Below are 21,728 nucleotides of genomic sequence, written 5' to 3' on the forward strand. Positions count from 1 at the left end.
GTAACAGGTTAAGCGTCTTCTCCTGATTGTATTGCTGTGACATATTCCTGTTTCTCACTGTTCTAGAGGCTAGAAAGCACAAGTTAAAACACTGCTGTGTTTGATGAGGGCTGTGCTCTGATCCCAAGACAACACCTTGATTCTGCAGCCTTCCAGAGTAGATAAGTGTCATTACAGAACAAAAGGGGGGGGGGGAAGGAACATTTAGCCACTCAAGCTCCTTAAAAGGTAGAGCCAGGTCTCTGAACTAGGGCTCATGGAATGCATGCACCCTACGATAGCTATGGGTGTAGTCTAAGATAAAGTCATGTTTAAAACATGAGTGTTCCTTTTCAACTTCCTGTCTTAAATTGGTCTGGAACATGAACTTTGTAGATGACAATGCATTGTGTTGCAATGTCAAAAATTTGACATATTTATGACTAATCTTTTCATGAGGGCAGAGTCTTCATGAGTTATCACTTCTAAATTACTCTCCTCTTAGTACCATGACAGTGGAGACTTTTTTCTTTTTATTTATTTTTCTCTCATATAATATACATTCTAGTGGAAGTTTACCCTCCCTCCATTCCTTTCAGTTCCTCCCACTTCCCATCTCCCCCAATCATCTGCTTTTCTCTTTCCCTTCAGAAAAGAGCAGGCCTCCCAGGGATATCACCCAAACACAAAATCTCAAGACTCAGTAAGACTATGAACAAACACATATCGAAGCTGGATGAGGCAAGCCAGTAGGAGGAAAAAGAGTCCCAAGAGCAGGCAAGAGAGTCAGAGCTACCCCACTCCACTGTTGGGAGGCCCACCAAAATTCCAAGCTAAACAACCATGCAACATATGCAGAAGACCTAGCTCAAAGCCATACAGGCCCAGTGAGTGTCACTTCAGTCTCTGTGAGCCCCTATGGGCCCCGTTTAGTTGGTTCTGTGGGCCGGGTTCTCTGGTGTCCTCTACACTTCTGTCTCCTATAATATTTTCCTCCCCTTTCTTCTGGGGTTCTGCCTAGATGTTTGGCTGTGGGAATGTATATTGCTTCCATCAGCTGCTGGAGGAAGCCTTTCTGATGACAATTGGGCTAGGCACCAATTTATGAGTACAGAAGAATATCATTAGGATTCATTTCGTTGACTTTTCTTTTGCCAATTGTGTTTGATTCTGTGCTATGTCTCTGAGCTATCCAGCTTCTGGTTTCTCTCCATGGTCCAGGTAGTGAGTGTCAGGCATGGGCTCCCTTTCTCCGTGGTGTGGACCTCAAGTTCCATCAGTCATTGGTTGGCAACTCTTACAAGTTCTGAGCCACCATTGCCCCAGCATATCTTACAGGCATGACAGGTTGTAGCTTGAAGATTTTGTGGCTGGTAGGAAAAGTTTTGAATGAGGTATAGTGGAATTTAAAATGAGCAGCGTTTGCAGGAGAGCACAGTGAAATTCAAGCATACAACATCCTGTACAGGAAACTACACATGGAGATTCTGAGAACTTTGCTTTCTTGACAGTCACAATGTCAAGGAAGTGAAGACAAACAAACAAAAGCAAAGCAAAATGACAATAAAAAAGACTCAATCTGAGGATGGAGAGGAAGACATGGGCTCCCTGATGTTATCTGGGTCAACCATGTAATTCTCAGAAATACCACAATAAAACAAAAGTTGAGGAATATGTCTCAGATTTTCAAGCTTCTTTCTGTCTGAGACATTTAAGCCCTGTGCTGGGATGGTAGAGTTTCAGTAACTTAGCAGTGTCAGGAGGAAGGGAGCAAGCAAGATCTAGCTATGTAGTCTTCTGAATGATAGTTATGATTTGGAAGAACAATATGTATAATTTTATCTAGGACTTTCTTTGAAATTTCAAGTAAATTGTATCCTGAAGTGTGAGTTTTCTTGTTTTCAAGTCACATAAAAAAAGTTATGGATGCACATTTTAATGGATATAGTGACATTACTTTGCAAGCTTAAAATAACTTATTTCAATATAAGTGAGCATCATGTGCCTCAAATAAGCAGACCACGGCTTCAGTTACTAACACACTTTACAAAGTAGTTCCATTGAGGTATGATTCATGGGTAAATTTTGTGTACAACTTGATGCTTTAATGGATACATGCCCATCGCCATGATGAATGCTGTGACCCTGAAATGATTCCTGGTGCTATCCTGCAACAGATAGACAAAGGGTGGAGTCACACGACATCTTATGTGGTGGGATTGGAACGCAGGTCCTTATGCATGTGTGGTAAGTGCTTTCCTTAGCTGTGTCTGTGTTTTCTCTGCTTATCAGCACTTTGCAATCTGTAAACTGCCCCTCACTGTGCTTTCCCTTTGATCTCAGACTTCTAGGTCGCATACCTGGATCATAGGTTTACAGTTTTCTCACCTTGTCATTTGGCCCATCCAGACCCAGGTGTGATCTGCTCACTCAGCCATGAGGTTCAGCCTCCTCCTTGCTCATGGGGATCTACAGAATTCAGAGTTGGTTCTTCATTGCAACAGGATTTGTCTGGGGGAAATTTACATATAGGTCCATCTGTTTCCACAAATAAATAATGCTGGGCAGGCTACTGCTATTGCCATGCACTAATGACAGGCAGAGTTGACACACTATGGGCCTGTTAACTAGTTTTTTCATATTTAGGCACCATCTTCATTTAGGTAAAGTGAGTGAGTTCACCATTTAGATGCTTTCCCTATGTACTGGTTCTGTAGTCTATATCTCCCCTTTTATATGTTGTAGACATGCAGTGTTATGAGTTGTCCCCCCACCCCAGCCTGGTCCCAGAGCTGCGTCAGCCCCAAAACACACAGAGACACTGTATTAGATATTAAGCTGTTGGCCTGTTACTAGCATTTCTTATCAGCTAGCTCTGTCTTAAATATATTAACCCATTTCTATCAATCTAAGTATTTCCATGTGGTTTTATCTTACCAGAGAGAGGGTCTAGAGTTCTATTCCCTTGGTCCTACATTTGAATCTCCTCCCTCTTCCTTGACTCCTCCTTCTCTCCTAGTCCTGCCTATCTTGCTTTCCTATTGGCTAACGGTACTTTATTCATTAGCCAATAAGAGAAACATATTTACAGAATGACATCTCCCATCAATGCAGCCTCTTTTCTGTTTGTCCAAAGTCTCTGTCACTTTCCCACCTGAGCCCTGGTATGTTTTCTATCCTTCTTCAGGACATACTCCTGCATGTCTTCAAATAAGCCAACCTTTCATATCGCTCACATGTCAAGTGAATGTGACTATAGTAGAGAGGCCTGCTTTGCCCATGCCCCCCACACTTATTCATCCTGTAACTTTCATACCAGAATATAGTTCCTAGTTCTTAATTGCTACATTTCTGTCTTTCACTCATTAATTGCTAGCTAAACTTTTCCATGCGTAAGCACCACCATGCAGATAGAAAAAGTCTTACCAGAACAATTATACAACAAATAGTATTTAAGATAAATAAAAATGCAACAAATAATAATAAAACAATATTTTCAGGAAGGCAATGCCCAGTAAGTGTTTGCTATATACATAGGTGCACAGGTGACTTCTTTTTGTCAAAATAAAATTCCTAGGAATAAATAAACAGGCTACCCTACAAACCTACTGAAATCTTAGTCACCATTTGAAGCTGGATAAACAGCATTCTTTTCAAGGATCTTCCAAGCAGATTTTTTTTTTTTTACCTTCCCTCATAACCTTTTAAATATTCCATTTTGTGTGTGTGTGTTATAGTTGCCTTGCCTTCATTATTAGTTTAAATTGTAGAGAAATTAAGAGATATGTTTGACTTACTTTAATACATATTTCAGATTTCAGAACAGCGCCAATATTGAACATTTATTTGCTGAAGTCAGAAATAAATAAAAATCAATAGTATGCTAAGACTGTTGACTATTCCATTCAATTACTTGTTGTGAAATATTTAAAGCATACATAAAGGATGATACTATTATGCTAATGTCAGTGTACTCACTGCTAGCTTTAAAACATTGATGTGAAGATATTAATTCCTCATGTGGCTGTCCTATAATCTTTTTATTTTTATTTTAAATTTTTTTTTGTTTTTTGTTTTCTGATCCTGAAGTTAGTGTCTTTACTATTGCTTACTGTGTATGTGCATGGACATTTTCCATTACTCTCTCTGTGTGACCTGCCTGTGTGAAAACACATTTACACCATGCAGGATTATTTGAATCATTTCTAATGAGGACAGGGGTCGTTTTATCACTTCTCCTTTTCATTATTGTGTTTCTCAGGTTGTCTGTCTTTAACAGTAGAACCCAGTGGTGAGATCACTTATTTTTAATTGCTATGTACTATTCCTTTATAGAATGCTTTCATGGCTTCTTTGTGTATTATCTTGGAGAAAAGGCATTTTACTTCCCCTTCGCACTTTTGGAAATAATACTATAATGAACATTCTCATACAATGTATTGGTAGCTTTGGAATACATTACTCCAAGGATTATACTGAGGCAGATTTCCATTTCATAATGAGGGTGTTCATTGTGATTAAGAACAAATGGATAGGAACCAGGGTTCAAATACTTATTGGCTCTTACTAGTACTTCCAGGAAGCAGCGGGCACCAGCTATTTTCTGCTCTTCTCCTCAGTGCGCATGCCTTACCTCAGCCTTTGGCATCAAGCCGTCAACCTGGCATTGGTAGTTTTGGCTCTAATGTGTCCTGCCAGAGCCAATTCCTGGCTGCTGCCACCTGCTCTTGGGGCCAGAGACCAGCAGATCTGAAGCTTCACGTAATAAACCACTTTGCATTTGGGTTCCATTTCTGATCCACTGAGAGGTTTGTTTGTTTGTTTATTTATTTATTTTTGAGCCTGGGGGATTGACTTCCTTTCTAAATATTTTACTTACCACTGCAGTGAGTCTGTAGCAGAGGGATCAAATGAAACCCGAATTTATTGAGTTCACTGTAATCAGAAAGTTGATAAAACCTGGACAACCTTTTGAAATAAGCACACACCCTTCGACTTGTCTAATCATGGGTTTTTTGAGCTGGGAGGCCTTTCACAGAAAAGGGCAATAACATTACTTTATAGGAGAGGGAATTGTGGTCCTGAGAAACTAAGTGATTTAGTGATGTCGCATCTGTTGTTGACAGTGGCAAGTCCAGACCAAAGCCCATGGGTCCACTCTGTGCTCTCCTTGCTACCACGCTCACCGTTGTAGTTTTCCGTATAAACTAAGATTAAATGTAGCATTTTATTTTTCACAGGACCAAAAGGATGTACTAGAATTCAAGAAATTAGAAAGAATGGCACCGTATTTACAAACTGATGTGAAGTGTTTTCTCTGAGATAGGTTTGATATAAAAGCGATAATACACTCGCCCCTGCCCTGAGCTGAGTATATTTTCATTAGAAGGTGTGATGCCGTTGACTCTGGGTTCCTGGCTCGTTTGGTTTCCTTGACTTCCTGGAACTTACTAGGATGGGCCCATCAATAATGTTGCGGATACTTCCAGCTACCTGGAGTGCTGGGCCTGAAAATGAACGGTGATGAATGAATATGACCAGCATCGATGGTGATAGCCTATATTTCTACTGTCATGTAGGCATGGCTAAGTATTTAATTACAAAGAAAATAATAAAGAGCAAGTGTTCCTCCTTGTTAGGATTTCTGAACTTTTTACGTTATGAAACTTAGAATCCGGTGTCGTCGTTAAAACCTTTGGAACTGTCTTATTCTCTTTTTTCTAGATCTTTTAGCTGTGCCTAAGCATCCGTATGCTGCTATGGAGAACTGGGGACTAAGTATTTTTGTGGAACAAAGGATACTCCTGGACCCCAGCATTTCATCTATTTCATATTTGCTGGATGTCACCATGGTCATTGTTCATGAAATATGTCACCAGGTACGAGAAAAGGAACAGGTGTAAGTATAATGTGAAACTGTCTGAATGAGGAGCTTGGTTTGTATCCTGCCATCTACGTGTCGTACAAATTGCTGTGTGCTTCTTCTGCATGGCCTGCCATTTCCTTTTCACCCCCTCAGACAATGAAGTAAGCACACATATGTAAGCTGATGGTCTCGAGTAAGCCACTGCCACTGGGTTCAGTGGGAATGTGTGATGGAATGGTTGCCCCTTCAGAGCCCGTGTGTGGTTGCTGATCAGCCATACTTCCATTTCTTTGGTTATTAGTGTGCACGTATGGTAAGTGCGGCGACAGAAATGACTTATTGTATTGTGGAGAGATGGAGCTGAGTGTTGTGGATGTGTCAAAATTTGATCTTGCCAAAATCGGATTGTTATTCTTCTCTCCTCCCCATGCAGAATACACGAAGTCTTTCACTAACTCAGCTCTAGACTCTGCTCAAAGCAGTGATATATGTATAGTTAATTTGGCGTATTTAGAAACTCATATGCAAATTGGACAACTTCATAGTGAAGCTAAGATAAAAATTAATTTAAGTTTATGGACTTTCTCACTGGTGGGAGGTTGTAGATTGGTATATTTCACAACACTTGTTAAATCATGGTTTTGGTGGTGTGGGGCGGGAAATCACCAAAAACAGACGTTGTTAACAGATGGCAGTGCTCACCCTATTTGCTAGGAACTGTGGTTACCATTTATGCTTTAAAAACCAGAAATCTCAGTGTGGTGCAGTAAGACTTTATATATAGTATATATTCCAGCTACTGAAAGAGTGATGTGAAAAATGCTGATAGTGAAGAAATATGAACAGTTAACTGCTTGGAAACGAACCTGATTTGACGAGGTCCATGCTGGGTGACTGTTTGCCTGGGAAATTTCTGCCTCTTGCGGTGAAGCAGTGAGGGAGGTTTTCCCTTCTGCTCACCCAGCCAGACATGGTTCTGACCTCAGGGCATGGAGGAGTCACTGTAGTTGTATCTGGGGTTCTTTAGGGCCAGGCTGGCTCCTCCCGTGACTTAAAATTCTAAGGCAATTATAATTTGTTTTGGGGATATCCCTGTAAGTGGAAAGAGATCTGTGGGTCTGCTGAGGAGGCCAGTGATGGTGCTGCAATTGTTCACGGCTCCTGTTATATGATAATGTCCTGTGGTGGCTCCGTGGTAGTAGACCCCTTACCACAGAGAAACGAGACAAGCGAAGAGAAACATCTGTCAAGTTTCACCATGATCGCCACATTTGATTTCCTCTATTGTTTGTTGTCAGAGTTCTGAAGACAGGTTGTCAGTTTGAAAGAGAAACCTGTATTTTGGATACAGCAAAACATTCAAAATTGAGGCTGCATGGCCATTACCTTATTTGGAGATGTATTTTTTTTTTCTCTTTGAACTGGAGATTCCTTAAAGGAAATGATACTGAATTATTTACATTGGAACACTTGCTCGGGTACTTGAAACACCCTTATGGTGGTGACCCTTGAAGATATCTATGATCTGGTATGTCTTTATCTGTCAACACTGTTTCATTTCTCCTTCCACTTAGCCAGCCAGAATCCAACTTTCTGTATCTCTTGTTTCTCAAAGAATATATTCCTGCCCTGACTCTTTGCACTATGGTTTGCTCTTGTCTGCTGCCTGCCTGGAATCCTCTTGCCCAAGACTGTCTCATGCCTGGGTCCATTGTTGTCTGCTCAGAGAATGCCGTGATTCTATCATGATAAGTGGTCCCATCTTCATCCCTCTGTTACTTTATGGAGATTTGAATTTATCCTGTTCGTTTTTTTTTTTTAATTATGTATCATCCATAAAAGTCACCTCTGTGAGAATAGACACTATTTAGGTTTTCTCCATTGGGTTTCAAGTGCTTTTGAATGTTTGTGGCTTATAATATATTTCTGATACCAAATTAAAAAAAAAAGTAAAGGTTTCAGAGTTGTGTATTGCCATTTATTGTTATTTAATCAAAATACCAATTAAAACTCTCTCATGAGGCATAGCGGATTTGATTGGCTCAATTCTTCATTATCTGCAGTCTAGTACGTAGTGTCTTCAGCCTTTGATTGGATGCATTAGTCAGAGGGAGATGCTGCATGTCCTCCCACTACTTGTCTAGGTAAAATTTCTGGACCACCATTCAGAGTCTTTTGCATCTTCAGCCTTTGATTGGATGCATTAGTCAGAGGGAGATGCTGCATGTCCTTCCACTACCTGTCTAGGTAACATTTCTGGACCACCATTCAGAGTCTTCTGCATCTTCAGCAGACACTGGCTACTTCTGATTTCCATCCATTCCTCCCAATCTATTCCTGTAATGTCACAATAAACCAGTGTGTCTTCTTCAATGCAATAGGCCTTCCAACCCCTGAAGACAGTTGATTCCCTGGATCCTTTCTTCATTAAGTATTCCCGTTGGTGCCTGTTTTTGCTCTTAACTGAAAACATTCATTTGAGTGTTATTCCGGTAGTCTTATTAATCTCAACAGTCTTGGCCCAATGCATTTTAAGATCGCATAAACAATTTGGGAATGACTCCTATTTATGATCATCACAGTTTAGCACATTTTATTTCAGGTAAGATCATTCTGAGATAGATGTTACTTTTTTCTAATGCTCATTCATTTTGTTCTTGTAGTGGTTCGGTGACCTTGTGACTCCGGTGTGGTGGGAAGATGTGTGGTTGAAGGAAGGCTTTGCTCATTACTTCGAGTTTGTGGGTACAGACTACCTCTATCCGGGCTGGAACATGGTAAGTGCCCTTTTCTCCAATTATATGGAATCCCCAGGGAAAGGTTGAGCTGGTGTACACTGCACTTATGTGAAAACACCAATCACTGCAAGAAAGTTTTCTGCCAATAAAAGAGAAACAACCAGATTATAAACATTAGATTCCCAGAATTACCAAAAATTAAATAAAATATGACTTATTATATATGTCTTCAAAATGCCACTATTTATCTAAATGGAAACAATTTATATGCAGAGTTTTATAATATGAACTATCATGTTAGCAATAATAAAGGGATTATCCTTTAAAATAGAGTTCATTATAATTAATAAGTGACATTTTAAGTATATGATATATTTCAAAATGGAGGAAAATGACAGCATGATTTTGCTTTCAAGACATGACACATGCTGATTGAATAAAATATTATGATGTCCTATTTCTATTGATAGGTGCATTTTAGGATTAGGTGACTTATAACAAACATGTCAGTAACTTTTCTTATAGCATTGTGCATTTTACTTGCATGCTGTAGGAATGTCCCGAACTATGAACCCTGAGTAGGGCTCTTTGTGCTACAAGCTGTGATGTTTTAAATCTCTCTGAAAGAGAAAGTGGACAATATTTTTTTACATCAGTTTTTCATTTTACATACACTTCCATTTGCCTAGCATTGCCTATATTAGTATTGAATAGAACCCACAGTTCTATTTTAGATCTCAAAATCAAAGCAAATTTGAGTTTTATTTTAATGGGTATTAATACATTGAGGAAAAATTTCAGTGTACCAACATTTAACTTTTAGAGGCTCAAATTTCACTTACGATTTATCTAAAATTTCTGATTGCCCTACAGAAATCTCTACACATTTAATATGCACAAGGCCTTTTGTTTGATCTCCAAACTGAAAATAAATAAGTAAATAAAGAAAATACTCATAAAGCCATTTCAATCAAAGCCACAACTACTTGACAGCACTATTGGAAATATTCATTAGCAAATGTGAAACTTTGATACTTAAATGTTTAAGATGATTAAAACATCTCAGAAAGTGCCTTTTGGTTTTTAGATGACTTTGAACTAGCTTTGAATTTCATAATGCTGTGGATTATTACAGATTTATAATTTCATTACATCTCAGTATTAAAATATGTTCTTATTACAAATGTCATGTCACACACATAGGTAAGGCTTTTTTTTAAAGCTCATTCAACTTCTTGTAATAAAATCCCTTCTATTCATCATTATGAAATGTACATCTTAGATTAAATTTTAATCAGCGGAATAGTACGTGGGGAGAGAATGGATAGGTTTTGATGGCCCTAAGCATGGCTGTATAGCCTTGGTATCAATGCCCTTAGGTTTTTGCCTTGAAATGTTTTGTGTATTTTATTAGGTATGTTATGTCTTATGGATACTTTAAAGAGGTATTAAAAGTTAACATAAGGTATAAGTGACATGTCTTTGTCCTTTTATAGAATATGTATGGGAAGTATGCAAGCCTTGAGGTGTTAAGATATAAAATTTTGTTTATTATGACTCAATACATAATAATTATTTGGAAACTAATAGGGGCATAATTACAGCCACTCAGAAAGTTCACCCTATCAAATTATGAAATGAAAGGAAGCTCCATTAACATTGATTTGGCAATTAATTTGAGAAGAAAGAAATCTTTTTTTATTTTCACTTTTAAGAAGTGCAAATATTTTTTGATCCCCGGTAGCTTTTTGCTTTTAGGCATTGTGTTTTTAAATTAATGAAATTCTTCAATATACAAAATCCACAAACTCCACATTAAGAAACCCTTTGTATAGATTATTCTACCATAAAACATTGATATCTTCTTTGACAATAAAATTTCAAGAATAAGTTAGCCACATAAATAAGAAAGGATGTCAAGTGTCTGTATGGCTGTGCCAGCACTATTTTTCATAATGGCATCAGCAAAAGAGTGAAAGCAATACTCTACAAAATAAGAGTGATGGCTGTGTCAGCAGCAGCTCACTATTGTGGTATGTGCATAAGCTTCTGTGTGAGTGCATGTCTTGGGCTGCACTAGAGCTGAGCTGAAAATAGAAAATCCAGAAGCCAGACTCATGTCAGGAGTGAAGACATTCAGAGAGTTGACCTTGTTTGTGTCTAATATCAAAGACAAGTGCTTTTTTTTAAAAAAAACTTTTATCATTTTTAGACACCAAGACTCAAATACTGAAATAGAATACCAATTTGTTAGGAATATTATTATAACAATATACCTTGCATGGGACAGCGATAAAGAATCCCAGAATTATATGGTATTGTTAAGGAGCTTTGTTCTGATGTGGGCTGATATCCCTGCTTTGCTAACAGTTGCTCACAAGAACTATAGGTTGTACTATGTGAGTGGTCATGTATTTTCAGAACCAGTAGTCAATACTAAAGCAATCAGCTTTTACATTACAGCTACTACATGGAATAAAAAAATTCAATAATAACCATCTCTCCTTGGGGAAAATGCCTGAATTTAGCATTTTATAGATGTGAGTCCTCATAGGTACTATGATGTGATGTCAGTAGAATGTAAAAAAAAATCAACTCAGATTTTAAGAAAACAATTTACCTATGTCATCATTTGAAATACAAGACAATTGTACTAACTACACTCCTATAGTTTTTGTGAAACCTTTGAAATTAATGAATGATTATATCAGTGGTTGTCAACCTTCCTAATGTTGGGACCCTTCAATACAATTCCTCATGTTGTGTTGACACCAATCATAAAATTATTTTCATTGCTATTTCATGACTGTAATTTTTGCTACTGTTTTGAATCATAGTATAAATATGTGATATGCAGGTTATCTGTTATACAACCCCTATGAAAAGATAGTTTGACCTACAAAGAGGTCGTGACAACACAGGTTGAAAAGCACTGTATTATACAAATGTGAGAGACTGTCATGGTCTTTGAAAGAGATCATTCTATTAGCAAAGTGCATAGCCTGTACAGAGAGATGCTCTAACAATTCCAATTCCAGTAATGTCTTCTGACAATCTAGATTTATAAGAGCTTTGCAGGGAACAGCAAAGAAGATTTCTACTTTCCATGTCTGCATTATTCTTACCAAACTAACTTGCACCTGTACTGGCAACATAAACTACTCTATGGGAACATACACTTTAGGTAACATATGAAATTTATCAAGGAGAAAGGTTGTGATCTTTAGAAGCAACTTCCTTTAGCTTATGGTGAGGGATGTGTTTCATGTTTTGTTTTTTGTTTTTTGCTACTTGATGTAATTTTATCAATCATGGCTATCAGGGACTTGATTGGATAGCTTAAGCTACATTGATGTTAAATCCTACTGTGATGGGGATTTAGCTTACTGGTTGAGCATTTGCCTTGTGTTCTTAGGCCCTTAGCTGGATCCCTGTACTTCAGGGGGAAGAACAATCATGCTTTCTCAGAAGGTACAAGCTAACACCATCTTTTTACATTCTTCAACACCTCTTGATCACTTTCTCTTGAAAACCAGCCTGTGAGGATATAATTTTAATTCTGGAAAAGGACATAGAAAACTTTCCTGTGCAGAAGTTCTTATGTCTAGATTAGATTCTGTTATGGGTCAAGTCATACCCCCCCAAACGTGTACACTGCATGGGTTGTCATTGTGGTTTGTTCTAAGTTTTTTGTAGGCACCTCTTCAGTCTTCTGAGGGTAGTCAGAGAATGTGCTTCAATGGTGACTACTAACCACTGGCCTTGGTGGTTTTTCAAAGGAAATTGGCTGCCACAGAGCCTCTCATATCAGTAAGCTTGAAGGTACACATTTAGAGAGTGCACAGATTAGGAATTTCCTCTATTTTTTTTAAATAACACTAGGCATTAAGAAAAATTTTAGTGTAAATTAATCAGCTAAACTTCATTATGCTAAATACTTAGAGTATCTTAAGTGTATTGCCTAAAGCTTTAGCAAATGCCCTAGTTGTCTCTGTCATTGGCAGGAGTAAAATCAGAAAAAAAAAAAAAATGAACTCTGCCGTAAAGCCAGTGCCACTGTAATAAATCCATGATCACATTTTAAATTATTTTATTTTCATTCAAAAAGAGGGAGAAACTCTTTGGTAAATTGAAATATTGAGCTTATTGAGTTTATTTTTTGTTAGTTTGTTTTTGCTTTTGGGTTTTTTTTGGCTTAATATAGATACATATCTCTCATTCATTTTAATTCACAAAGAATACTCTGATATTCAGAGGAATAAGTGAAAAAATAAAGAAAAGAATTTGATTGAGGCTAATACTTTACTTGTCCAGTAAGCTGTTCATTTCTTATACCCCTGTGCGATGCAATGGCTGTATGGAAAATGCTGTCATGGAAAATGTCCTTTTCAAAGGTATTTAATTTGCATTACAATGAGCATTGGCATATTGGTGCTATTGCCTGCAAATCAGGAAAAATAAAAACAAAATATGTTCATCTAGTAGCAATATGGGTCCAGAGACAGGCCAAAATAAATGTAAATTTTAGCATGTTACTTTGTACATGCAAATACCAAGTCAATACATACATGCATATACTTTGTTCTTCCTATAGTCACATTTGTTTGTTACGGTCGGAGTCCACATACAGCATTTGATTAAGTAGAAATGGGGAATTGTAAGATGATCCAATTGTTTTTAACTGGGTGATGTTTTAATCTTGAGTGATTCTAAATGTGAAAAAATTTTAAAGAGTTTCTGAAAAGTCTCAAGGTTCTGTGTCTTTTTTAAAAATTGAAAATAAATGCTCCTTTATACAATATAATCTAATTATGTTTCCCTCCCTCAAATACTCCTAGATTCCCCCACAGCTCCCTATCCACCAAAATCCATACCCTCTCTTGTTCTCTCTTATTATAAAATAAAAAGGCATATAAAATAATAATAAAATAAAAGCAAACCTGAATAGGGCCAAACAAACAAGCAAAAAACAGAGCCCTAGAAAACAACAAGAAACACAAATAGATGCTGAGACATATTCACACACACTGGAAACCCATTTAAAAAAAAAAAAAAAAGAAAACATACTATATGAGCAAAAGATCAATAAGGTTAAAAATAAAATGCACAGACAAGTCATTATGAGTTCAAGAACTTACAAAAAAAAAAAAATACCATACAGTTCTTTTGGTGTTGGTCATCTACTGCTAAATGAAATAAGAGTTCCAATTTGCTAGGAAAATTACTATAACAATATACCTTGCATGAGACAGCAATAAAGAAGTCTGGAATTACATGATAATGTTAAGGGGCTCTTGTTCTCATGTGGGCTGATAGCCCTGCTTAGCTAACAGTTGCTTGGAAGAAGTGTCAGCAGTCATTAAACCCTCAGTGTGGTTTGTATCCGCAGTGAGATTCTGCGGGTGAAAAATAACGTTTCTGTTTTGGGTGGCTTTTTGACCCTGTTCAGTGACAGAGCTTCTTCATCCAAAGACTGAACCAAAGCAGAAGGAGTGTATGGTTGAGTGTCTTGGGAGCTTGATCTTGGAAACAGGCCTCCTTTGTGTATCTCTTTTACCCACCCCTCTTATATTTTTTACAAGATTTTTATTCATTTTCTTATCTTGCATACCTAACCACAGCTTCCCCTCCTGTCCCTTCTCAAGTTCCTCCAAACTCTGCCTCCCCTCTAGCCCGCCCCTGCACCCCATCAAAAGGGTAAGGCTTCCCATGGGTTGTCAACAAAGCCTGGCACATTAAGTTGAGGCAGGACCAAGCCCCTCTCCACTGCATCAAGGCCCCTAACCTGCCCCTCTTCTATCTGTAAATGTGTTTTTCTGCTGAAAGCAGAGGCTTAAAAAAAAAAGAAGAAGAAGAAGAAGAACACTATCTCCTCAACCCCCTATGTTGAAAGACCTGGAAACCATGCTTCCCTATTCTGAGAAAGTCGGTTTTACTTTTCCCTAGCAGTGTTCGCCATGTGTGGCCCATGGGCTTGTAAAGAGGAGAGTGGGCTGTGAGAAGAGCGTGTTCCCGCACTAGAGTCTTGCAAGCATCACATCTGAATCAGTGTTAGTGCAAGATGAACCCCAAAGTGCACCGGTGAACCTGGTGCCCCATAGACTCAATTTTCAACTAGGCTCATATGAGGCTAACTAACCCCGTAACAACGTCAGTGTTAAGAGCAAACCTGGATCCCAACCACAGAAGAGGGAGAAATTAAGGGTTTCTACCGAGAACTGTGCTTATCGCTTTTAAATAGTGTTCATTGTGATTACTGTCATGACACTTTTAAATAGTGTTCATTGTGATTACTGTCATGAGAAAATGTGTTCATATGCCCATTTTAGGGTTACCTCCTTCTTTGAGCAGGAGTACCCTCTGCTAGTAGACCTCCTTGACATTTGTTACAAGTCTCAGGAAGGTCACTCACCTGTGAATGTTTAAAGTGTGTTAACTGTCTCAGCCTGTGGCTTTAATACATTTTTGAGCTTAAAGCTGTAACTGAAGACTAGTTGATGGTTTTTACTTTTGGTTTCCAGTTATTTATAGTTTTTAAAGTCAAAATCAAATTTTGGCCTTTTTTGAGGTGGGGGAAAGGATTGAAGCTTTAGAAGAACGTCAGTGTTAACAAGGGGTGTGTGTGGTGTGTATTTGTGGTCCGTGTATTTGTGGTGTGTGTATATTTGTGTGGTGTATGGTGTGTGTGATGTGTGTATATTTGTGTGGTGTATGGTGTGTGTGGTGTGTGTGTATTTGTGGTGTGTGTGTGTGTGGGGGGGTGTTTAGCTTGCAGCTTTCACTCACTAACACGGTTGTAGAAAGAAGAGCATAAGGAAGCTGTCAGTATGGCCAACCACACTCATGCCTGGCTATTCAGGGTCTTCTCAGAGGTCTTCTAGAGAGCTGCCTCATACTTTCCTGTGTGGATGTTAAACTTTAAGATAAAGCTGCAAATGAAGAATTTCATACGTGTTCTTAATGGATGATTTTGTAAAATGCAATGCCATTTTTCCCCCCAGAAAGAAATTGTTTCTGGTTTTTATACTTTAAACCTAGAGATCAAAGATAAATGAGCATTACCTGGGGAATAACACGTTTCAGCTGAAGAACCCGTTCAGATTTGCACAGTGCCAAGGGCTTTGAACCTTTCCTTGGGAATTTCAAAACCAATGCAAATTTTATAGGGTTAGGCACTGTCTAGGATGAAACCACCAACATTGCCTGAAGCCTAGTATAGTGAAAGTTTAATTTTTCTTAGGCTTATCAGTATTGAAGAGCTACTTTTCTTATTCTTTAAAAGAAGGGTCATCTGTAAACAGAATACCCCAGCTTACACAGATAAACAACAACAAAACCCTACAGGAAAAAAACTTATGCTGAAATGTCCGTTTAGGAATTGCTATTCTGAAATGCATAGTATTGATCATAGCAGATTATACCACTATTTTAGCTGTTACTCTCCTTGCTTCTGAAAAAAAAAAAGGTTATCTTTCTATGTCATAAAAATTATATAAAGTCTGGTAATGTTCACAATTTTCTAGGTATAAAGCATTTGCTTGCCACAGCTTTTAACCTGAACACAACTAAAGCTGAGGCCTCAGGGGGCAACTAAAGGAGAAATTACAACACAGCTCATTTGGGAGCCAGGAGAGGCTTTATCAACCCCTCACGTCTTTGAGACTTCTCCCATCTTTCATCAAGGGTCCAGATGTTGCCAGACAAGAATTTCAGGAACAACAAAGCAGCATGTGCAAGTAACCAAGTTGAAAAACACAACGTGTAGAAGAATATTTTGTGAAAGAAAAAAAAATACTGAATGATTTGATAACAGTTCATATACTGCTTGCTTTACAATTCTCATGACTGCAATAATGCATATGATTAGAATAAGTACTGAATGTACCAAACACTTGGCACATGTAATGGCCTGTGAGGTGGAGTAAGACATTCTGTTAGGCCGAGAGTGTCTACCTTCTCTGTTGTGTTTTTAAGGTGTATCAGACGAACTGCATCACTATGGTTTTTTTTTTTTCCTAGTGGGCAGAGGACTCTACATAAAACTAGGACATTCTGAATACCCTCCCTGGTTCGACCATTCGTAGCTTTAAGTAGTTGCTTTTGGAGAAAACTGTATATCTTTATCTTTTTAAAAGAAATCTTTTCTGAGGACGGATGCTAGAAAATCTTACCAATTAGAGTCCTACCTTGGCCAGTCAATTGTCTTTAAAATATGAAGATTCTAAGGGACCTACCTTCTCTCTCAGAACCTGCTCCATGAACACCCGTGTCTGATTAATTTCTTTAATCATTTTATTTTTCTGTCTGCAGATTTCATTTACAGCTCAGTGGTGCTCTTCTTCGGGGCTGCTAATGTAAAGTAGCTAGATAATTTCATATAAATTAGTTGGCTGAGGCCATGCCATTTCTCACCTTCCTATTCATTCATGCATTCAGCTTAGGATTGAACAAGTTTTATTTACTAACCTGAATGGAGCCGTCTGCTGCGGAAATTCTATGGAGTAAACCTCATGTGACTGTCAGTTTGGAACTGCCTCCTAACAGTATTTTACATACATATAAGCCTTGCTTTGTCCCATGCATGGCTGTTTCAATGTGCGTAATTTCCCTCTCTATCTGACCAACCATATCACTGTCAGCAACGCCTTCGCTTGCAGAGTAGCTCAAACCACAGAGCTGCAACCTTTTCCAGATTACTAACATTCATACATATGTTCTGAAAATAAAATATGCTCCGTATGCCTCAAGGTTTTAGCCAAATCAGAACAAGAAGGACATTTAATTATTCACACTCACTTTTACTTTGAATGTCTTATGGGTCTTTTTAATGGCTGAGATTTATTTTGCTATGACGACTGTTTCGTTTAGATGTCGGATTTCTCTCTGCTTCTGGATCTTGATTTTCTTCAAACTTGTCAACTTTGCTTGGATGAATGGCAGGCATTTAAAAATATTTTTTTTTCAAAAGCAAACAAGAATTTCTTTTCTGTTTCCTTTTTGTCCTGTTTTGAAGGTGATATACTTTGATTTAAACATGATACTTCTTTCAAATTTCTGATTAAATCAAAGTTAGGCTGGTTGTCCCTTCTGAGCAAAATGTGATGTTAATGGTCTCCATTTCCCATACATACTCTCTACTGGTCCAGTTTTAAGTACCATGAATGTGATGTACTCCAGATCATGACTACTTGAAATCTAAAGCTCTTCCTATGCTAAGCTTATTTATTGCCATCCCTTCAAAACAACAAATGAATTTTCTGTAAATTTCTGATATGTTTGTGAGCTGACAGGTCATATTAGTTATCACGACTGAAAATAATTTGACTTCACACGAGATAATATATTTCATTTTCTTGCCAACTATTAAGCTTACCCAAAAAAGATTAAAGATTTCCAAGATTAGCCTAGATTGCCTTGTTTACCTTTCACAATAATAAAGTTTTATTGGGTGATATTTTTGCTTGTTTCTCAGTTAGGAAGATTGGGTGTTCCAGTGAGGATTAAGTAACTAATGATGGCCTCCTGGCCTCACAAAACTCTTCTGCCAGCTAAGCCAGATTATTTATTACTGTAGTGATGTTATAGTTTCTAAGAATGAGATTGAATAATTTGTGTGAAAATAGTAGGAAGAATTGAAGAATTACATTTTACACTGCCATTTGTTTTTTAACAATCTCTCTCTCTCTTTCTCTCTCTCTCTCTCTCTCTCTCTCTTTTGAGACAGGATTTCTCTATGGCTTTGGAGATTGTCCTGGAACTAGTTCTTTAGATCAGGCTGGTCTTGATCTCACAGAGATCCGCCTGCCTCTGCCTCCTGAGTGCTGGGATTAAAGGTGTGTACACCACCACCACCTGGCATAGCAATATTTCTCTTACTACTAGTCACTGAAGTAAAATGGCTTTCTGATGAGATCTATAGTGAATCACATATCAAGGTATTAGCAAGAGCAGGAGATTACTTTATATATAATTTGAAAAATATATGTTAATTTTTGAATGACTTTGGGATGCTAATACTTCAGTATTTTTGCTCTAAAATTTCTAGTCTAGGTTTTTACATTGAAGAAGGAAACTTTGCCAACTACACAATGGTTGTATTGTGGATATGCTTGCAGTAGTCTGAGACACAGTAATTTATCTGATTTGATTAAGTATATAGGCTCTTGGGATCCTGTGTTCTGAAGTTGTTTGATATCCCTTATTAAGCTTTGAAGTGCAGCAAACCCTTTATCTTCACTGAAAACATAAATTCTTCTGTTTTCAGACTAGTATAGTTTTTCTGAGGTTAAGTTATCAACAAACTGACCATGTATATCCCTAAATACTGAACCTGCCATTTAAAATATGTCAATATAATAAGTAAGAATTTTATTACAGATTTAAGCTGATTATTTATTTCACAAATTAAAATAAAAAATAAATTAGTCACTTAGTAATCATGGTAATAAGGAATTGGAGTTGATTAGTTCATCTTTAAAGTTACTCCAGATTTGAATGCTGAGAAATTTTCCATTAGAATTCAAACAGAAATGAAATATATTTAAAATATATACCTCATATATATTAGATATGCAATATATATGTGTATATATAGTGTATATATATATATATATATATATACTAAAATACCCTTAATTACTCTGTCAATCAATCATTAAAGCTTCTCAATGCTATTTACACCTAAAAATATTGACAGATATTTGTAACAAACCTGACAAACAGCTATTTTTTAAAAAAGTGACTGACAAGTTAGATTTTATTGACATGTCTTTCGAGTTGGTCAAAAAATTAAGAATAAAGGAAATTTTTTTTTCATGGCCAGAGTACAAATGGGACCATTAAAACAAGATAGAGAAATTACTTTTCAGAAATGTGAAATTTTATGTGAAGGGTCCCAAAGGAAGGGACACTCTGGTAGAGTAGGAATGATTTGGATGGTCCAAAAGGAAGGGACACTCTATAGTAGGAATGAGTTGATGCCAACTCACAAAGGATAGGAGGTAAATCTTCCTACCCAGACAGCATGCTTCTTTAGGGTAGAGACTTTTATTTCACTGTAAATTTCAGTGTTTAACTGTAAGTGTCCCATATATGAGGTGTTCCACAATAACAGTGTGCCCCGAACTTACCATGCAAGTGTGAACTAAAAGTCAACAGAGAATTAATGAGACACTGTAATAGATTCTCATTGCATTGTGAACTCAGTTTATTGAGCTATGAGAGGATTCTGAGGTTAGAAATAGATTGGATTTGACTGAAGTTACACTGCCTGCCCTTTTGACAGAAAACAGGGAAAGATGTCAAGAAATCCACACATTCATGTTTGGAGAGGGTTATATGACATCATAGGGCATAATGAGACTATTCACAGTGAAGCAGAGAGACTATTAGAATAAAAAATATTAGACACCATGTTCATAAATTGTTATGATGACTGACATTGGAAGCACACTCAGAACTATTATCTAATAAATCTGGATTGGCATAATTAATGAAGATGTGAGTGATGGTAACATATGTTTGAGGGGATCAGGAAATGTTTTTGTATAATCTGTATTTTTTTTAACTTTTCAAATATAATTACTTTAAATTTCAGTTTGGGGATTATAATATAATTACAACATTTCTCCCATCCGTTTTTATTGCACTAAGCCCTCCTATATGTCCCTTTACACTCTCCTTCAAGAACATAGCCTCTTTAACATTAACCAACAATATCTGCTTGACAATGGCACGTTATTGAGTTCACCTGCCTGCACAAGATGTTCAGAGTCAGCTTCCTCTCCGCTACTTTTATTTATTGTGTGCTGGCACTGAGAAAACACTTGTCAGAAGTGGACTCAATAATGCTGGATTCTTCTTCTTCTTCTTCTTCTTCTTCTTCTTCTTCTTCTTCTTCTTCTTCTTCTTCTTCTCCTTCTCCTTCTCCTTCTCCTTCTCCTTCTCCTTCTCTTCCTTCTCCTTCTTCCTCCCCTTTCAACCTCTTTTATTATTGTTATTATTCCCCTCCATCCTCTCTTCCCAGTCCTTCCCATCAACTCCCCTATGCATCATTCCTCCTCCATCTCTACTCAGAAAAGGGCAGGCCTCTCTTGGAAATGGCATATCATTTTGCTGTAAGACTAGATACCTCCCCTCATATTAATGCTGGGCAAGGCAACCCAGTGAAGGAAAAGGGTCCCAAAATCAGGAAAAAAAGTTAGGGACAGTCCCTGCCCCCACTTTTAGGAGTCCCACAAGAAGACTAAACATACGCAGACAGCTCCTTGGTTGTCTGTTCAGTCTCTGTGAGTCCTCTGAGCCCAGGTTAGTTGATTCTGTGGGGTTTTCTTGTGATGTTCTTGATTCCTCTCTGGCTCCTACAATCCTTCCTCTCCGTCTTCAGCAGGATTCTCAGAGCTCTGTCTAATGTTTGGCTGTGGGTCTCTGTGTCTATTTCAGTCATGAAAGGCTTACAGAGAACAGCTAAGGCTTGGCTCTTGTGTGGGAGGGACTGGGCTATCTGAAGAGAGGCCAGGAGAGGCCATTGGTGATGGTTTAGCCTCAATTGCAGTGGAGAAATCAGGAAGACTGCCAAGGATAGAAGTAGGTGTTTGTTGGAGCTGACTGGGCTTAGAGATAAGGTATGTGTGTCGTAGGCAGCAAAGCAGGGGAGATTTAGCTGGCTAGAGCATTTGGAGACCAGAAGATGAGTAATTTTAGATGTTAAACCTTAAATTATTTATGTGATGGGATTTGGGCTTTTTGTTTGATCTGATTGTGATTGTGACATTTCTTCCCTTTTGAAGTAAGAATGTAGGTGACTAGGTAATTTTTTTTTTAATTTACTCAAATCCAACTTTAGTGACTTTGATTTATAGCAGGACATTGGATTTTTAAAGATAACTTAGACTTTTAAAGTATGAAAATTTAAAGACAGGTAGTCGATGTTATAGTGTTTGTATTGTGAAATTATGATGTTAACATGAGATGGAGAGGATGAGCAAGAACTGGAAGGTTGTGGTTTAATGAAAGATATTTGTGCTTCAAATTGAAAAGAAAAAAGGTCATGGCCTCCATTTTCACTAACTGTTAATCTGTAGATTTCAGCTTACTATAGCTAATGCTGGCCTTCAACTCTCCAGTGGTCCGGCAGTACTTCCCAA

General features: G+C 37.7%; 1 protein-coding gene across 1 annotated transcript in view; it reads left to right on the forward strand.

The window, feature by feature from the left end:
* Trhde (thyrotropin releasing hormone degrading enzyme) overlaps positions 1-21,728 on the forward strand; it is a 335,962-nt gene that overhangs the window by 171,125 nt on the left and 143,109 nt on the right. Inside the window, exons 4-5 of the mRNA XM_051176235.1 lie at positions 5,704-5,858; positions 8,509-8,622. Of these exons, the coding sequence (XP_051032192.1) occupies positions 5,704-5,858; positions 8,509-8,622 (269 nt within the window). The remainder of the gene's footprint in view (positions 1-5,703; positions 5,859-8,508; positions 8,623-21,728) is intronic.

This window comes from Phodopus roborovskii, unplaced genomic scaffold, assembly GCF_943737965.1.
Source record: "Phodopus roborovskii unplaced genomic scaffold, PHOROB, whole genome shotgun sequence".
NCBI classification, from domain to species: domain Eukaryota; kingdom Metazoa; phylum Chordata; class Mammalia; order Rodentia; family Cricetidae; genus Phodopus; species Phodopus roborovskii.